General features: G+C 57.3%; 1 protein-coding gene across 5 annotated transcripts in view; it reads right to left on the reverse strand.

The window, feature by feature from the left end:
* ROBO3 (roundabout guidance receptor 3) overlaps nucleotides 1–16191 on the reverse strand; it is a 108592-nt gene that overhangs the window by 53596 nt on the left and 38805 nt on the right. Inside the window, exon 1 of one of the 5 annotated variants that reach the window (XM_075909594.2) lies at nucleotides 10238–10465. The exons of the other annotated variants lie outside the window; for them this stretch is intronic. Within the exon in view, the coding sequence (XP_075765709.2) occupies nucleotides 10238–10322 (85 nt within the window). The 5' untranslated portion in view covers nucleotides 10323–10465. Of the gene's footprint in view, nucleotides 1–10237; nucleotides 10466–16191 lie in introns of those variants that run through there. 5 annotated transcript variants of the gene reach the window in all.

The following is a 16191-nucleotide window of genomic DNA, read 5'->3' on the forward strand; positions in this document are numbered from 1 at the left end:
AGCAGCCTGGCAGAGTCCCCACCCCAGAGCAGCCGTCAGTGACACCCTCCCCCCAAAAGTGGGTTTGGGAGCAGAATGATCCAAGGGCAGCAACACATCCTGGACTTTACACAGCAAGGGGGCATCACCTGCGCCCAGTCACGTACGAGCCGGTGTCCAGCTCCACCCCAGCTCATTCCCAGCAGTGAGACCAGGCTGCCAGCTAGAGCAATCAGCGCCACTCCCCTGCCCAGCCCTTGCCCTGCCCCAGCTCACAGCCCGGTCTCCCCCAGGCTGGCAGGAGGGTCCTTCTCTCCTCTGAGGCCCAGCTCAGCCTGTCCTGCTCAGAATGGGCGTTTCCTTCCCGTAACCTCCTCGGGCCCCTCCTGCCGGCCCAGGGCTCCAGTCTGTCTGCAGGGGCACTGCCTGGTGCGGATGCTGCTGCCATGGACCCTGCAGGGCTCCCACAGACGCCATCACGCTGCCGCTATCATCTGAAGAGCAGCACAAAGAGCAGCCTCCCTGTGTCCCGGGCAGTCAAGAGCTGCTGGAAACGTCCAGCAAATCCGGATAAACCCGGTGGCGAGGGGGAGAATTACAGCGCCTGCCCTGCTCCCCACGAGACCGCGATTACTGCAGCCGAGCAGCTTTGTGTCCAAACAGACGCAGCAAGATTAGGGCTTCGCGGCGCCACCGCTGGGAGCTGGGCACAGATAAAAGGCAGTGGGCCAAAACTCTCAGGTACCGTCGATAAGCGCAGCGAGCTTGTGACCCTTTGCTGCCAGGGTAAAGCCTCCAGAGCCAGCCACTGCGTATGTCAGAGTCCCCGTCACAGCTCTCCCAGCAGGGCTCCCGAGCACACCGCCTGCCTCCGGGTCCTGCTCATGGGCTCTGGTGGGACCCTGCAGGCCACCGGTTTGAATCTGGCCCAGCTGGGATTAGACACATTCCATCTGAGCAATGTTGGGTGGCCAGAAGGCAAGAGGAGCTGGTGGTTCTCAGGCCCATGTCGCAAAGTCACCCTCATGCCTTGCTGAGTCAGCCAGTTAGCAAGCAGAAGTCAAGTGCTGATGAGCCCCATTATCCCTCCACCAGGGGCTAGGCTAGCTGTCAGGGCAGGGACCAAGGATTGTCAGAGACATCTCTCAGCAGTTCTAGTCCACCCCTTGGCAAGCCGAGTGCGGGCTGTGGCTATCCAGATTTCCCAGTTGTAGTTAGATGTTTGGCCATCCCAGCTCTGCACACACCAATGACCACGCAAGCCGTTAAGGGATGAAGGCACCTGGCAGCTTTATTGTGGATGAAGCACAGTGATACGCCCTGGCAGACTTTACGGGGAGATACAACGACATGCTAATGGACACAGCTCAGTAAATGGCAGGACTTTCCATTCCCTTCCCAGCTAGCCACAGACTCTCCCTTTGAGACACCATTTTATGCCCCCACACAAACAAGTTACTTGCTGCCCCTCTGGCGTAGTTACCCAGCACCCAGATCTGTGGTTTTACCCCCCCATTACCTTCCACCCACTGTTTGATCCATTTCTCTATTCCTCCTACTGTCACCCTGAACTTATCTTTGAGAGGGCAGTGTGGCCCAGTGATCTCTGGGGTATGTCTACACTGCATTCTTCTTGCGAGAGAGGAGTGCAAATACAGCCAAGCAAAATTGCAAATGAAGCGCGGATTTTTATGCAAACAAAGCGTGGGAAATTATCGTGTCTGGCCGCTATTTTGAAATACCCTATTTTGAGATAAAAAACGCTGTGTAGAGGCAGTTATTTTGAGGAAAAAACCCTTCTTTTGAAATAATCCTTACTCCTTATAAAATGAGGTTTAAGGGTTATTTCAAAAGAAGGGTTTTTTCTCAAAATAACCACGTCTAAATAACAGTGTTTTTTATCTAAAAATAGGGTATTTCGAAATAGGGGCCAGACACGATTATGCAAACTAAGCACGGAAAATTCAAATCCGCGCTTCAGTTGCAACTTCGCTAGGCTGCATTTGCATTCCTCTCTCGCAAGAGGAATGCAGGGTAGACATACCCTGGGAGTTTTCATGCCATACGTGATACTGGGATCTCCTGGGACCATCCTACGGGACTGTGTGTGTGTCCAGAGCCCAGCCTGACTTAGGACTGTCTATGTGAAAGAGAAAGGAAGAAGCCCAGCCTGGCCTGGCAGCGTGTGTGCGGTTGCAGTGCCGGGCTCTGAGAACGTGGAGCAAGAAGAGCCTGGCTCCTGCTCACTGCTTTATGCTCGCAAAGCTTTAGCCCCTACTTTGGCCCAGGCCCAGGCCCCATGCACATGGCTTGTGTCTCTGGCTCTATTCCGGCTCCAGCTAGGTGATCTGCATACCTGCTCCATGGCAGACCCAGCACGCAGCAGCCATGGGTGAGCTCTTCAGGTAGCTGATAATTGCCCACAAGTGCTAAGGAGTTGAAGGGATGCCCCCACGTGTCCCAGAGTCCTCCCAGGGGCCTCAGGGTTTCTAATCCCAGCCCCACTGACCCCTTTCATGGGGGAAGGGAGCTGTGTAAGATTCCCCCCTCCCTGAGGGCTGCCTAGGGGAAGGTGAGAGACCACTGGCACTTGCCAAGAGGAGTCAGGAGTCTCCGCCGTGCTCAAGGCAAGGCACACAGCCCTGCATTCCCAGTCCTGACAGACAAAGGCACCAGCAGCTGGGGCGGCAGAGAGCACAGGACAGAGACTCGCTGCGCTTCACTGGAGCACGGGTGGGGCTGAAACTGGCTGGTTTGCTGCTCCAGCCCTTGCAGCAGTTACTGGGCTTGCAGAGCAAAGCCACATCCCCGCAGGCGCTCGGGCAGGCTGGCACCTTCCAGGAGGTCAGCTGCTGCCTGCTGCCCACTGCCCCCCCCCCACCACACCCCCAGCCCCTGGGATTAAAGAACCTCAGCCTGGCCTGCTAGCTCCAGCAGATTGCTAAGGCATCACATGGGCAGGGCCATCGGAACTCTGGAGATGGTTAATCCTGGGATGAGAATAAACCTCCACGGGGACCCGACTCCTGCCCTGCAAATCCCCTAGGAGCAGGGAAGCCAAATCTCCTGGGTCTGGCAGATGTTTAAGAAAATGAAATGGGAAGGACTTCAGCACGTTAACCCCTCAGGCACAGGCAGGGTTTTGCAGCTCAGAGCTCAGACCCCAGACGACTTGTGCAGTCACCTCCGAGAGCCCCCACGCTGACTCGACAGCACTACCAGCTCCACCGTGATGTGGTGATGGGCGGGTCCAAGCCCTGGAGGCAGAGCCAGGGCTAACGAGTTCTCATGCCGGAGAGGGGCACCCCCGGTCTCTCATCAGCTCACCCTAGTGTTGCTCCCCACGTACATTTCAACTGGTTTGGTACTTGGGCATTGGGGACACCCTGACCCTGCTGCTATAGCCTCCCTCCCCAGGTCCCAAGCAGCTCATGTGCCTGGCTCCCAACAACGCTGCCTTCCTCTTCCAGACACCAGCTCACCCGGCCCCCTCTCCCTAGCAGAGCCTGGGGATTCAGTTGCAACCCCTCCCCTGCCTGCACCCCGATTAGGGCAGCCGAAACAGAATGGCCTCACAAGAGAGCACCCCCGCCCCAGAACCAAACCAGTGCTGCCAGGGAACAAGGTGCCCTTCTGCTCAGCCCCCCACCCCACTCCCGTTACCAGTCCTGCTCCACAGGGTGCAGGCACCCGGCTCCACTGGCAGCTGTTTCCACCCACCCAGCGGGGACAAACTGGGTGATTTATGATCAGTGACACCTCCCTGCCCCCAGGCAAATCAGGCTGGGGCGCTGGGCCCTACTCCCTGGACAACACAGACAAGGCGTACTCTTCACGGGAGGGCCAGTCCTGCCCAGGCACCCCAGGAACCGCCTCCTTCGGGATAAAAGTGCAGGGCTAAAAAGCAGCGTCAGGACGGGGCCCAATCCCGCGCTATGGGAGCCCATGTGCATGCCAGGCGGGGCAGCTGGCGCTGGTGACTGGTATGGGTAGCCCAGCCCCAGCCCAGAGACGAGGGCTCTTGGCCATCCCAGCAGCGGCACAGTCCCGCCGAGAGCATTAACCAAGGCAAGTTGGGCTCCACTTGTGCGCCGCACCCGTGTGCTGGGCAGTCAGTAGCAGGCCGTGTGTCCAAGGGAGTTCAGCAGAGCCCCGCAGGGACGGGGGTAGTGAGCCCCTGGAGCAGGTATGACCCTTTGCTTGTGTCACGCTGCTCAGCCCCAGCTGCTGTCTGGCTGTGCGGCTTGCTGGAGCCAGGCAGCCTGGCTCACCACAAGTTCACTGGAAATCCTACTCCACCTCCCTACCTTCAGTGGGTCCCTTATCATGCTTTCCAAGTGGGGGAGCTGGTTCCATCCCTGGGATGGCCTGTGTTGACTGTCCGGCTGCTCCCGGGGTGGGTTGGGGGGGCAGGACTCAAGACCCCAATGCTGCACTCCCCAGGCAAATGCCATATCCCTTAGTCCACTCAAGAACGCACACCACATCCCTGCCTTCAGAGGGTGGGTCGCCATCATGGGGTGCTCTAGACAGGGTGCCCCATTGGGTGCAGCATTGTGTGCGGGGAGCAGGGACAGAACACAGCCTGCTTATCCCCCACGAGTGGCAGCAGATACCTCCGCTGTGCAGAGAGGCAGGTGTACCCCAACATTTACCCCCACTGCTGGGGGGCAGGCTGCCCTGCCCCGTCACACCCACAGCTGCCTTGACTAGGTGGAAGGGTCACGTTATCTAAGCGCAGCCTACAGTCACCTGATTTCTCTGGGGGACACAGGCTCGGGTAGCCTTCTGCTGGGAGGTGTCTGGGCCCCCAGAACTGTGGGGCTCACAGCCAGCACCCCAATGAGGAATGAGATAGGCCACTCTGCTCAGAGCATCCTTGCTGAGTCCCCAGACAAACAGGCCAGGCTACACTGGGCTTGGTCTCAAGCCTTTCTCCATAGTCCTGAAGGCTGGCAACTTTGTTTTGAAGGGAGGAAGTCACTGGGCTCCCATTTCCAGGAGCCAGGGCCTGATGCAGCAGCACAGAGCACCTAGGTCCTAGCTGGCCCTGCAGGCCCTGCCCATTCCAGGAGCAGAGAGCCACACAGAGCTCATGGCTCCCCCCCGGGGAAAGGCTGGTCAGGCCAGCACAATGCCTGTGACATCTCTCATGCCCCATTGGACTCACCGGGTGTGATGTAGTGGGGGGTACCTTGCTGGTTGCTATGCTGGGCACTGGTTGACCTCCACTGGCTGCTGGCTGCAGCACGGCCCAGCAGGGCAGGGGATGAGTCATTATGCAAGGGGGCTCCAAACCGGTCTGATCAGTTATCTCCCAGGGAGCGGAACAATGGGAAGAAGGGGAGTGGAGCCCTGGCTGGGGGCAGGGCTGGAAGGGAGTGGGTTAGTTTCTGTCTGGGAAGCAGGGGAGAAGGAGCCAGGGAGGGGGCTGGGATTGTAGGGCCCAGCCACCCTCCATCTCAAGGGGGGGGCACTGAGGCCTCCTAGCTCCGGTTCCTGTAACCAGATTACATCCTGGAGAAGCAATAAACTCCCTCTGTTCTACTGGCTGGTGGAGTCTGTCCGTGCCATTACGGGGGTGCAGGAGGCGGGGGACCCCGATTCGCCACCACACCGGGTTTGCACCAAGCATGCAGCAGCACGGACACAGCCCCCCGAAGACATGCCCGACGGGTCTGGCACAAAGAGTGCTGCTGCGTGGGAGGTGCTGCGCGGTGTGACAATGCATAGAAGAGCCTGCCAGTCAGGCACTCTGCAGAGAGCACACGCCACATGCGGCCTCTTCAGACCAGGCTGAGCCCAGCAAGAGGCTGTTGTCCTGAGCAGGACAGGTTTCTTCCTTCTGGAGCAGCAGCAAAGCCGCCGTTTGGCTCCTCTTGCTGGGGTTTCTGGAGAGCCGCAAAGCTCGTTGCAAATGATTCTCACACCCGGGGCCTCAGCAATCTAGAAATTAGGGTTCAGCCACTCCAAGACTTTAACTTAATTAGGGGTGATGCCAAAAAAAGACCAGACAACTCGCAGATGCTGCGGAACGCCGTTTCTTGTTTGGTACCAGTCAATCCCTGACCAGCCTGGCTCCTCCCATCAGGGCAAGGGAGAAGGCACCAGCGTTAGACTGTCCAGAAACCATCACTAGATCACAGCGTCTCTGCTGCTCTGAGCAACACCCCCATTTGCCACAGTCAGAGGGCTCCCCCAGCCTGCCAGCCAACAGCCACCCTGGCTCCCTCCCCATCAGCCCTGGAACGAGACTAACGATGACCCAAACAGATCAGTACATGAGTAACGAAAAATTCAGGGCTGCCCCGTCCTGCCTGCCCATCATCTCACAAAGGCTAATCTGCCACAGTTGACACCCCAGCGCCCCCGAGGGGCAAACTTCCAAATGCAGCTAAGGTTTCTCTCTGGCTCTTCGTAACCGAAGCGGGTGGGGTGCATCTTCGTGGATCTGAAGTGAAAGCAGCAGAGGTTTCTATTATTGCCCTATAGCAGCGACTCAGTTATCCATCCCTGGACCACGGCACTACTGCTGATGGTGCCTGAGAGGCCAGCTGGTAACTTGGCTCCTTGTTTCTAGCTGCTTCTACAGCTCTCCAAGCTTCCCACTGCAATTCAGAGCCTGGAGGTCAGTGAAAGCAACTGGAAACAGGAAGAGAAAATGAGCTACCCCAACAGGGACTTCTGCTCCTCGTTTCTTCTCCCTGAATCAGCAGCAGAAGGAAAGCTTTCTCCCCCAGAAAGACAAAACACCTAGTGCTTTAGAGTTAGCACAAGACACAGCCACTTTCCTGCCATGACATTCCCGGATGAGCCACTGAGCTCAGTGACAAAGGGCTGTTACTGGAGAGCTCTCCAGACGTGGTCCTGGCTCTGTGCTGAGCCTGGGAGACCCTGTATTCCTGGGCGGGGAAGCACTCCGATTTAGACATAAGACACACATCAAAACGATGTGGTTTGAGCTAGGCCTTGGAGTGAGGGTAGCAACATACACCTGAGCATCCCGGTCAAAACTGCCTCCGTTCCCTCTGGAGTCTCGGCGGGATACAGGGCTCTTCATTTCCTGCTCTAGTTTAACAAGGGCTGTCACTGCCCACATTAGAGTTTGGCCAAGAGCTTCAGGCGCGACTACATGGCAGGCCAGGTACAGCGCAGCCACTTGCGGTGCAGCAGTGGCCTGTGTGGACACTCTCCAGCACAGCCCGGACTACCCGAGAGCACAGTTGAGGGCTGCATTTCTGAGGTCTTGGAGAGAGTCCTATGTAGTCTGCAAAGCAACTTGGGGCCACAGAATGACTGAGTGCCACTAACACAGCAGCTGTCTCTTACCAGGAAATAAGCACAGGATGAACTGACCCAGCACCAACCATAACCGTGTCTTGCTGCCCTGGCGTGCTGCGTGGCCTAGGAGCAGCCACCGCAGTTACTGTCTTCAGCCAACAGCTGTAACCTTCATGATATTTACAAACAACAAAGAGCAGCTCTTCTGGGAGGGGTGAGCTGGGCAGGACAGCACAGGCCTGGGATTAGTGCACACAGGGCCAGAGCTGCACCCGAGCACTGAGCGCTGCTGGAATCCAGCCCCACTGGGTCACCGCTAGAAAGCTCTAAAATCAATCCTGGAGCTGGCTGAGAGCAGTCTGATCATCTCAGCCTCGTCTTCTATTACCCCAAACCATCGCATAACCCCACCCAACTCGCCCCTCACAAGAGGCGACCCTGGCCAGGCCAGGGGTGCTGCAGGACAGGTCTGAGGTGCACGGGTGATGCACAGCACTTGCCAACCCAAACGACCTTGCTTGCAGCAGAGCTTGCAGGCTGCACTTTCATCTGCACCCGAGTCTTTGATCCTTTGCAGCCCTCAGTAAATACAATGAGCTGCAAGGACACTCAACCCCAGAGCTGTCACTCGGGGAATCCCTTCACAGGCCAAGGGATGGAAGCTGGTTTGGAGAGGAAAAATTATTGAGGACAGGCAGCATTCATAATGAAAGGCTCTAATCTTGCCTCTTGATGCACAAAACCCACCTTCCTGCATGATTTGAGAGCCCCATCTCCTCTGCCCTATCTAAATACATGCAGAACCTCTTGCAAACAACAGCCTAGGAGTTGCAGCAGAAGATGCACCGTTCCATCACATTCAGATGCAACCCGGCAAACGCACAGGGAGCTCGGTCCAACAGGCTTGCCCGCAGACCCTGTGCTGGGCATTGTACTATCTGGTTTGCTTCCTGCACACAAACATCAACAAGCTCCGGCATGTTTGTTCACCAAAACGGTGCCCACAGCTGACCAGAGCTGCTGCTTGTTCTCTGGATGCCAGGCCTAGCGTGCTGCTAGCAAGAATCTATCAGGGCTTTCTGATGGGCAAAAATCATCCTTCCAATATGGACACTGATCCTCAGGGGCCCACCATACCCAGCAGGGCACCAGTGAGAGCAATGGCTGCAGCGTATACTCACTTGTGCTGCTTTAGGAGGCAGGGAGGAGACAGCAGCAGAGAAGCCTGCCCAGACTACAGGTCACTCAGTGTCATTGTTCCCGCAGGTCCCCTCCCCTTGTATGCCCCCCCAGTTATGCTAAACTCCTGTCCCTGCTCTGCAGCTGGGTTTTCAGCTCTCCCCTTGGGCGGCTGAAGAGCTCTTGCTCTGGAAATGACAAGCCTGGAGCTCAGAACAATCATTTGTTTGCCCAAAATGTTGAGGGATCAGCATTTTCATTCCACACGGGAACGAAACCAAGACATCGGAGCAGGGACCTGAACCTGCATTCTTCCCCTCCCCCACACGCACTGGGTTGTTCCACTTGTCTGAATAATTCTCTACTCCTTGAGCCAGGGGTCAGGACGCTTGGCCTGGCTGCAGAGACAGCTCCGGCTCAGAACTGGGCAAACGAGCCCAGGCAAGTATCATAGCAGCAGGACTCCTGGCTATTAAGTCTGTCCGTCTGTCCAAAATTCCGTTCTGCACCCGAGAAAGCGGTGTTAAATCCAGAGGCTTCTGGGGAAAGGGCTCTGATCTTGCTACCTCCTCCAGTGGCTGAAGTCAGTCCCTTTTGCTCTCAGTTTCATCTCTTTTAAAGAGATACATGCTCCAGGGGAGGCCAAATGAAAGCTATGGTAAAGGGGAACTCTTGGCTCCTGATTCTACCCTCCCTGCGTCCCCACACCCCATTTTCATCCCAGGCCTTCCGCTCCTCCTCCCTCTGCCCCCCACACCCAGCCCAGGCTGTCCCTTCCCTCCCAACCCCCATCCTTCACACCCCACTTCTCCTACCCTCCCCCCACAGAGCCAATGCCAGCTTCCCCACTGCACCCACTTGCCCCAGTGGGCATTCCCACGGCCAGTGCATGGCCACCAGCACTGCCCATCCCTCTTGTCACCATCTCCAGCCTGGCTCCTGAGAAACACAGACAGTCCCCTTCACCAGCACCCGCGTTCGGAAGAGGCCCACGACAGGACATGGGGGCTCACAGATCTGTTGGCACCTGGCCCACAAAAGGCTCACACATTGCCCCAGCCCTGCTGCCCAGCCCAGCTGCAGCTCCCTCCGAGCAGCCACATGTGGCGAGCTGCCGCCCACGGGGGCCGGGTGTTTCTGGGGGCAGCAGCAGAGCCACTGGGAAAATGGACCGGTGGGTAATTCAGCCAGGGGAGCAAGGAAGGAAGGACTGGGAGTGGGGACTGTCAGTGTCAATGACTCAGATAGGGGAGCAGGAGAAGGGACTCTTCTCTCTGACCCACACCTTACACGAGCCTGTCTTACACCAGCACCAGCCTGCCTACCACCCCCAGGCCCAGCACAGGCACAGGGCACCGCACCAGCCAAACCTGCCGCCTCTGGGGGATTTTCCACCTCGCAGCGCTAGTGGGAATGGTGCCGGGGAGACGCCTCCAGCCAGCTCTCCTGGCTACGCGGGTGGCCTCGCAGCTACAGCGTGGGTGGGACTCGGGGGTCTGGTTCTGCTCCTGCCACCCCCCTCCAGCGTGACTCAGTTCCCCCAACGGCACAGGCAGGCGCTGTGCGCGGGGCTCCCCGCCTTGGCTCGCAGAGGATGGGGGTCGGGCCAGCTCCGTGTTCCACCGGCCCAGGGCTCCGGGACAAGCCCCGCGCGGCTTCTCTTGCCCACTCGGCTGGCCAGCGTCCCGAGCGGGCAGCAGCCGCTGCGGGGCAGGCAGCTGCCGGGCCGGCTGCAGACATGGGCTGGGCGCGGGGCTCCGGGTTCCCTCCCTAGCCCCGGCCCCGCGCGGGCTCTTACCGAAGCTTGGTCCTACCGGCACCAGACACAGGAGGCTCCGCAGCAAGAGCAGCCGCCGCGTGGCCCCGGCCGGCCAGGGCCACATCCCGCAGGGAAGGGCGAGCCGAGCCGGGCCGGGCGAGCCTCTGCCCCTTGGTACTGGGGGCGCGAGGCGCACGGGGGGACCCCGGGGATCGGGCGAGAGGGAGCGGTGCGCGCTGGGGGGCGGGGCTCGGGCGGCAGGGGGGGGGGGGCTGGTGGCGGGTCGCGAGCGGGAAGGGGGCAGGGATTAACTCATCCCTGCTCCCGGGATCCCCGGCGCTCACCGCGGCAGAGGCGCCCTGCTCGCCCCGCGATTGCAGCACCGGGAACTTGCTCCAACTCAGCGTCCGGCCCCTTCCCAGGCGGAGCCTCCCCCGCCCCTTAAAGAGACAGACCCGGCCGGGGCGGGGCGGGGGCTGCTTCTGAGCAGGCCGGGGCACCTGGGCACTTGCATCCCTGGGAGCGCGAGCCAAGCTCCCCAGCCACTCTCCTACGTGGGGCAGCCGGACACTGTCCGCGTATTGCTGGCTCCCTGCCCTCTGGCCCTGTGCAAGGGACGGGTCACGAGCCCCCCGCACACGCAGCCAGGCCCCATAGAGCTGCTCCTGGGGGGGGACTGGGATGAAATCTGTGGCCATGCTGCCTGGCGCGCTACAGGAATGTCGGTTCATTCATTCCTCGTCTGCTGCCAGCTCCGGCCAGGACCTTGCTGCTCCAGCTGGGACGGGAATGACCCTTTTCAGCGCCGCATTCTCCACACAAGGGCTTGGTGAAATAATTGAGTATCCAGCAGTGGGCGAAACTTGCACTGAGAAAGGAGAGCCTGGCCCTTCTTGAGCACCGGCAGGCGCTGGGTGCCAGGGCGCAGTGGCAGCATTACACCCTGGCTTGTTAGCAGCACTTGAAAATAAACTCACCTGCCACTGCAGCTGGATGGGCGACCTCAGGCCCCATTGATGGCCCAAGATCCCCAGAATGCAGCACCCCGGACACGCCCGAGGAACCCATCCAATGTCTGAACATGGAAGGGACGTGTACAGCTGGTGCCTTTCCAAGGTATTAGGGGAGGTTCAAGAATGTGACTTGATGTTCCCTCAGGCTGCAGGTGAGCTTGAACCTGCACATGCACCATCCTGGTGCAGAGCTGTGACTGCCCACAACACCCTGTTCCAAAGACATCCAAGTCAGCAGCGCTGCTGTAAATTCTTTTCCCTGGGACCCGGTGTCCTTAGCAGGGTCCAGAATTCAGCCGGCGGTGCCAGGCACTCCTGCATTTGGCTCCTGAACAAAGCAGTATTTGGGGCTTGCTTCCTAATCCACTCTTCTCCATGCCTCTGGATTCTCTTTCCTCATTTTCCCTTTTGTCTCTCAATTCCCCCCGGGGTGCACTGCCCCTAGGTTAGCACTGTCTGCAAGATTAATTCACGTGCATCTTACTCCCTCCAGCAGTGACTAAGGCAGGCACTAAGCCAGGACCAGAGCATCCACAAACAGCGGCATTCTGGGAAAGAATTCCTTCCTGCATCCAGCACCAGTATTGGTGAGTTAGCATTGGGAGCAATCTCCGGCCTCTCCCCTTCTCAGTGGGAAGAGGGCAGGGCACAGTGGTGGGTTCTGCTACTGGGCCAGCCCATTGGCTTCCATTCATCCTAAGAACCTCTTCAGATTCACTCCCACTCTTCTCTGCTTCCTACGCTCCTGGCACGCCTGCTCTTACCTGTTATTGAACTTGTTGCACCACGATGCCATCTTGAGTCTCTGGGCAGGCTGGGATGCTGGATAAACAAGATTTTTAACACCCCTTTCCTGTGTAGTTTACAGCCCACCCAGTTAGCCCTGAAAGTGCTGCATGCAGGTTAGTAGCCCTTCTGCAGAACCAGTGACTGCACTCCACAGCTGCCACACATCACTCCAGAGTCCAGAGCGCTCTGCACCATCCCTGCAGCCAATTGTTCTCCAGCATCCTCCATCCTTTGGGACACTCCACTCCTGTCCTCACTTCTCCTGCAGCTGTTATTGCTGCCAGGAGTCAATAGCAGAGCACAGGACAGGTTCCACAGGATATCCGAGGTCACTGCTCCAGGCGTTTGGCAGGAGCTCACACCTGGCAGCACAGTCATGGAAGCACTCTGCTGCCCTCTAGAGCATGCTCTGGTGCCCAGGAACTGTGAACACAGCCACACTGATTTGGGGAAAAGAAAGAAGCAATTTATCCAGCTGGCTCAGGCCCCCAAAGCTTGGCCTTCCATTGGGAACCTAACCCCCCACTCCATCCATTCCCTCCCCACAGGCACTGGAACCTCCCACGTGTGGGGGTGGCCTCCAGCCTGTCATGTTATTGGATTGTGAGGGGAGCAGCCAGGTCACTGCTGCACCCATGGGGGGGGGGGGGGGGTGTTTGCCCCAAAAGTGGTACAAAGGGGGCCATGTGAGGGGTCAAACAAAAGCTTACTTTCTTCTGATTCTGAATCTGCTCTTCATATATCTGTATAATGTCTGTATGTGTGGTTAGGAATCTGTACTCTGTATGGAGACTGGAAGTCTCTCTGAATGTGCTTGAGTATTGGGCAAAGCTCGGCCTATGGACATGCTAATTAGCGAGGCTATGTGGGACAATAGCACTCAATGGGCCAAGGACACACCTCAAGAATGAGGGCTGACACCTAAGGACTGCCAGCAGGGAACACAGGGATAGGCCGCTGGCCAGGTGACCTGTTGCAGCCAAGAAGAGACCAGGAAGGAAGTATAAATATGCCATGTGGTCGACTCCATCTAGGTACTCAGCTCAGCACTTCATCCCAGAGGCAGCAATGCAGGGATCGAAGGGCCGGGAAGACCTGTGGACCCATCCTGATCTAGGATGTGCAACAAGGACTCTTAAGCCAGCAGCTGTAACATCTCTGCTAGAGCCTGCATCGAGAACTGGGAGATTCGATGCATGTAATGTATGATACTTCAGCAACCTTACTCTCATGTTTTTCTTTCTTGTAGTAATAAACCTTTAGTTGTTAGATGCTAAAGGATTGGCTCAGTGTGATTTGTGGGTAAGATCCAGAGGGTAAATTGACCTGGGAACTGTGGCTGGTTTCTTGGAACCGGACAGAACTTGTTCAGGGTAGGTGAGATTGGGATCTAAGACCCCCCACCGGTGTATGGGGCCAGGGGCCATCTGGGGCATGGATATTGCTGGGGTGTCGGAGGGGTTTTACTCGGGAGGCTTCAGGCAGGCAGCTGAAGCGCTCTGTGGGACTGGTTTGTGGCCTGTTTGGGAAGGTTTCCAGTCTGGGGGCTGTAAGGAGCCCCAAATTTGAGCAATTCACTCTGAGCGGACACCCTCAGCTGTGCCCAGATCCGGCCCGGTCCGTCACACAGCCTGCTGATATGGACTCCAGCCACTGTTCTCTGGCGCACGGCTGCCCATGGGCAGTGACCCTTCAGCCTACTGCTACTGCTTCGCCGCCCAGCTCAGCTCCTGCTTCCAGGTCCTCTCCAGTTCGCTGGTGGACTCCAAGGTACCTAATCAGAGCTGCAACTCCATGAGAAAGCGCCACTCTGCGACTTTCCAGCATGGACCCGGCTCCCAGCATAGGGCAGCTTGGCCTCCCTCGGAACAAGCACCAGGGAGCCTCACCCTCACGCACATCTGCAGCTGCACAGCCCCAATAGAGTAGTTCGGGAGGTGGGACACGGCAATTCCAGACAGTGCGGCTTGGGCTCCTCTGAACTGCAAGCAAGTTATACCTGGCAGCAGGTAGGAGACACACTGCAGTTCTCCCATTTCACCTACAGGAGGCGCCAAGGAGCTTCTGTTCTCAGCCTGCTAGGTGCATGGCTACCCAAGCTCAGACTGTTCAGCACTCTGCTCAGCCTTCTCTCCTGGACCCCACTGCCTCGGTCCTGGGCAGCACAAGACAGCCTGCCAAACGCCCCAGCGGGTAAGGCACCTCTCATGCAGGAGAGCCACCCAGAGACCTTTTCAGAGGCTTCTTTAATGGAGTTATAGTGGCAGGGAACTGTAAATGCTGCACACTCTCCTTTGACTGCGATCGCCTTCTAGCCTGGCACGATCCTTTTCTCTTTCGTTTCCATTTTTCCCACTTGAGACCCTGCAAGCCAGCGTGTCTCTGCTTCCTTGCGTGGGTGGTGTGCGCTAGGCCCAGCCGGGGTGGGGACAGCCTCGGTGAGCCTATGCTAGCTAAGTGGCCTGCTCGCTGCAGGCCCCACCGAAGAGCAGGCAGGGGGCTGTTTCTAAGCTTCGCCTGGAATGAGAGGTGGGTTGAGAGTGTCAAAGTCAGACAGGACTCACAGATTTGTCAGACCGCTCTGTTTATTTTAGCAAAGCTGTGCTAAAATGCATCCAGAAAATGTGAGCACCATACAAGGTTCAAACCCCTTGATTTATACAGTCAAAAGAAAGTCAAGTTAACAGGATTAAAAGGAGGGGCAAAGCTTCACATGATTAGTGTGAGACTTAGTCAAGTATCTTCATTTCCACATCAAGCACACAGCAATCTCCTGTCCATATCTACTTGGTTATCTCAAATTGCTTTCTGCCTAACACCTAATGTTCCTTTTCCTGTTAACTCAGGCGCACCTGGCTAGTTGGTAGGCCCACATTGATCTCTTAAAAGACAAACAGAATTCCTTCAACTTATTCAATTATTACAGCACAATTCATCTTTCTCTTACAGTATAATTCTTTCTACTTTCACAAGAGATGTGAGCAGAGGCCCTGGCACTTACTGACAGCAGGCCTACCAAGGGAGAGATGGGACTGCAGAAGAGGAAGAATATGAAAAGAATCAAGATAAACTCTGTTGTGCAGTTTATTATCTACCCCCATGTAACCCGACTGCCATCCCTTCTCCCTTCCCCCGAGTACCCAGTACATCCTGGTCTAGCTTCTCTGTTGGGTCAGGCCCATGGCATATTGATGGATGCCCTACACCAGGCCTGGGCAGAATACGGCCCACTGGCCGGATCCGGCCTTCCAAGCCACCGGATCCAACCAGCGGAGGCAGTGAGGAGCTCCAGGCAGCTCCCCAGCTTGCCCCGTAGCCCTCCACGATGTGCAGAAACTCAGCTGCAGGGCTCCGTTTCAGTTTTGAAACTGGAGGGGAGGGGGGAAGTTTTAGGCTCTGTCCTGCCCCCAGCATATTTCCATTGGCCGGTTGCTGACAGAAACCGGCCAATGGGAGCTGCTTGTTAGAATAATAGGTAGCTAAGAAGAAACACACCCCCTCTCCTAAGCTCAGTTATCCAGGAAGCACATGGCCCAGCGAGCAGGCAGGCTGGCTGGGAAACATTTTAAACTCTGCTGACAGGCAGGCTAGTTTGGCAGCTGGCAAGTAAGTCTCTCAGCCACAGCCTGCTCCTGGCACCCAGCCCTTTCCCACCCCAACTTTCTCCCCCCCCCCCCGCCACTGCACATACCCAAACTCTGATACCCCCTCCCAGATCTGGCACCCCAACCTCCTGCCCCAGATCACAATCCCCTCCTACCCTACGTCACATCCCAAACCCCTGCACTCTTGTCCCTTGCCCTAGGTCACAACCACCTGCTTCATCCTAACTCCCTCCCAGACTCCAGTTTTCCTCCAGCACCCTAGTCCCTTACCCCAAGCTCCCTTCTGCACCCAACCTCCATCCCAGACCCTACATCGACATTAATATCATGGAAGAGTGCAGCCCTCGACCACTTTTCAAAATCTTGGAGTGCCCCCCCCCCATCAAAAATTATTGCCCACCCCTGCCCTACACTCTGAAACCCTGCAATTAGGGCTCCTGCTGTTGAGCTCCATGGAAAGATTTTTCCAGCAACACTGGCTGGCCTGCCTACCAGCCCCTTGCCAAGGCAGATTCTACAGCCAGCCTCGGCTACCTCTGCTCTCAGGGCTCGGAGAGCATTAAGCAGATGAGATTTTATTCATTCC

The sequence above is a fragment of the Pelodiscus sinensis genome, chromosome 25, assembly GCF_052426305.1.
Source record: "Pelodiscus sinensis isolate ZL-2025 chromosome 25, ASM5242630v1, whole genome shotgun sequence".
Classification (NCBI taxonomy): Eukaryota; Metazoa; Chordata; order Testudines; family Trionychidae; genus Pelodiscus; species Pelodiscus sinensis.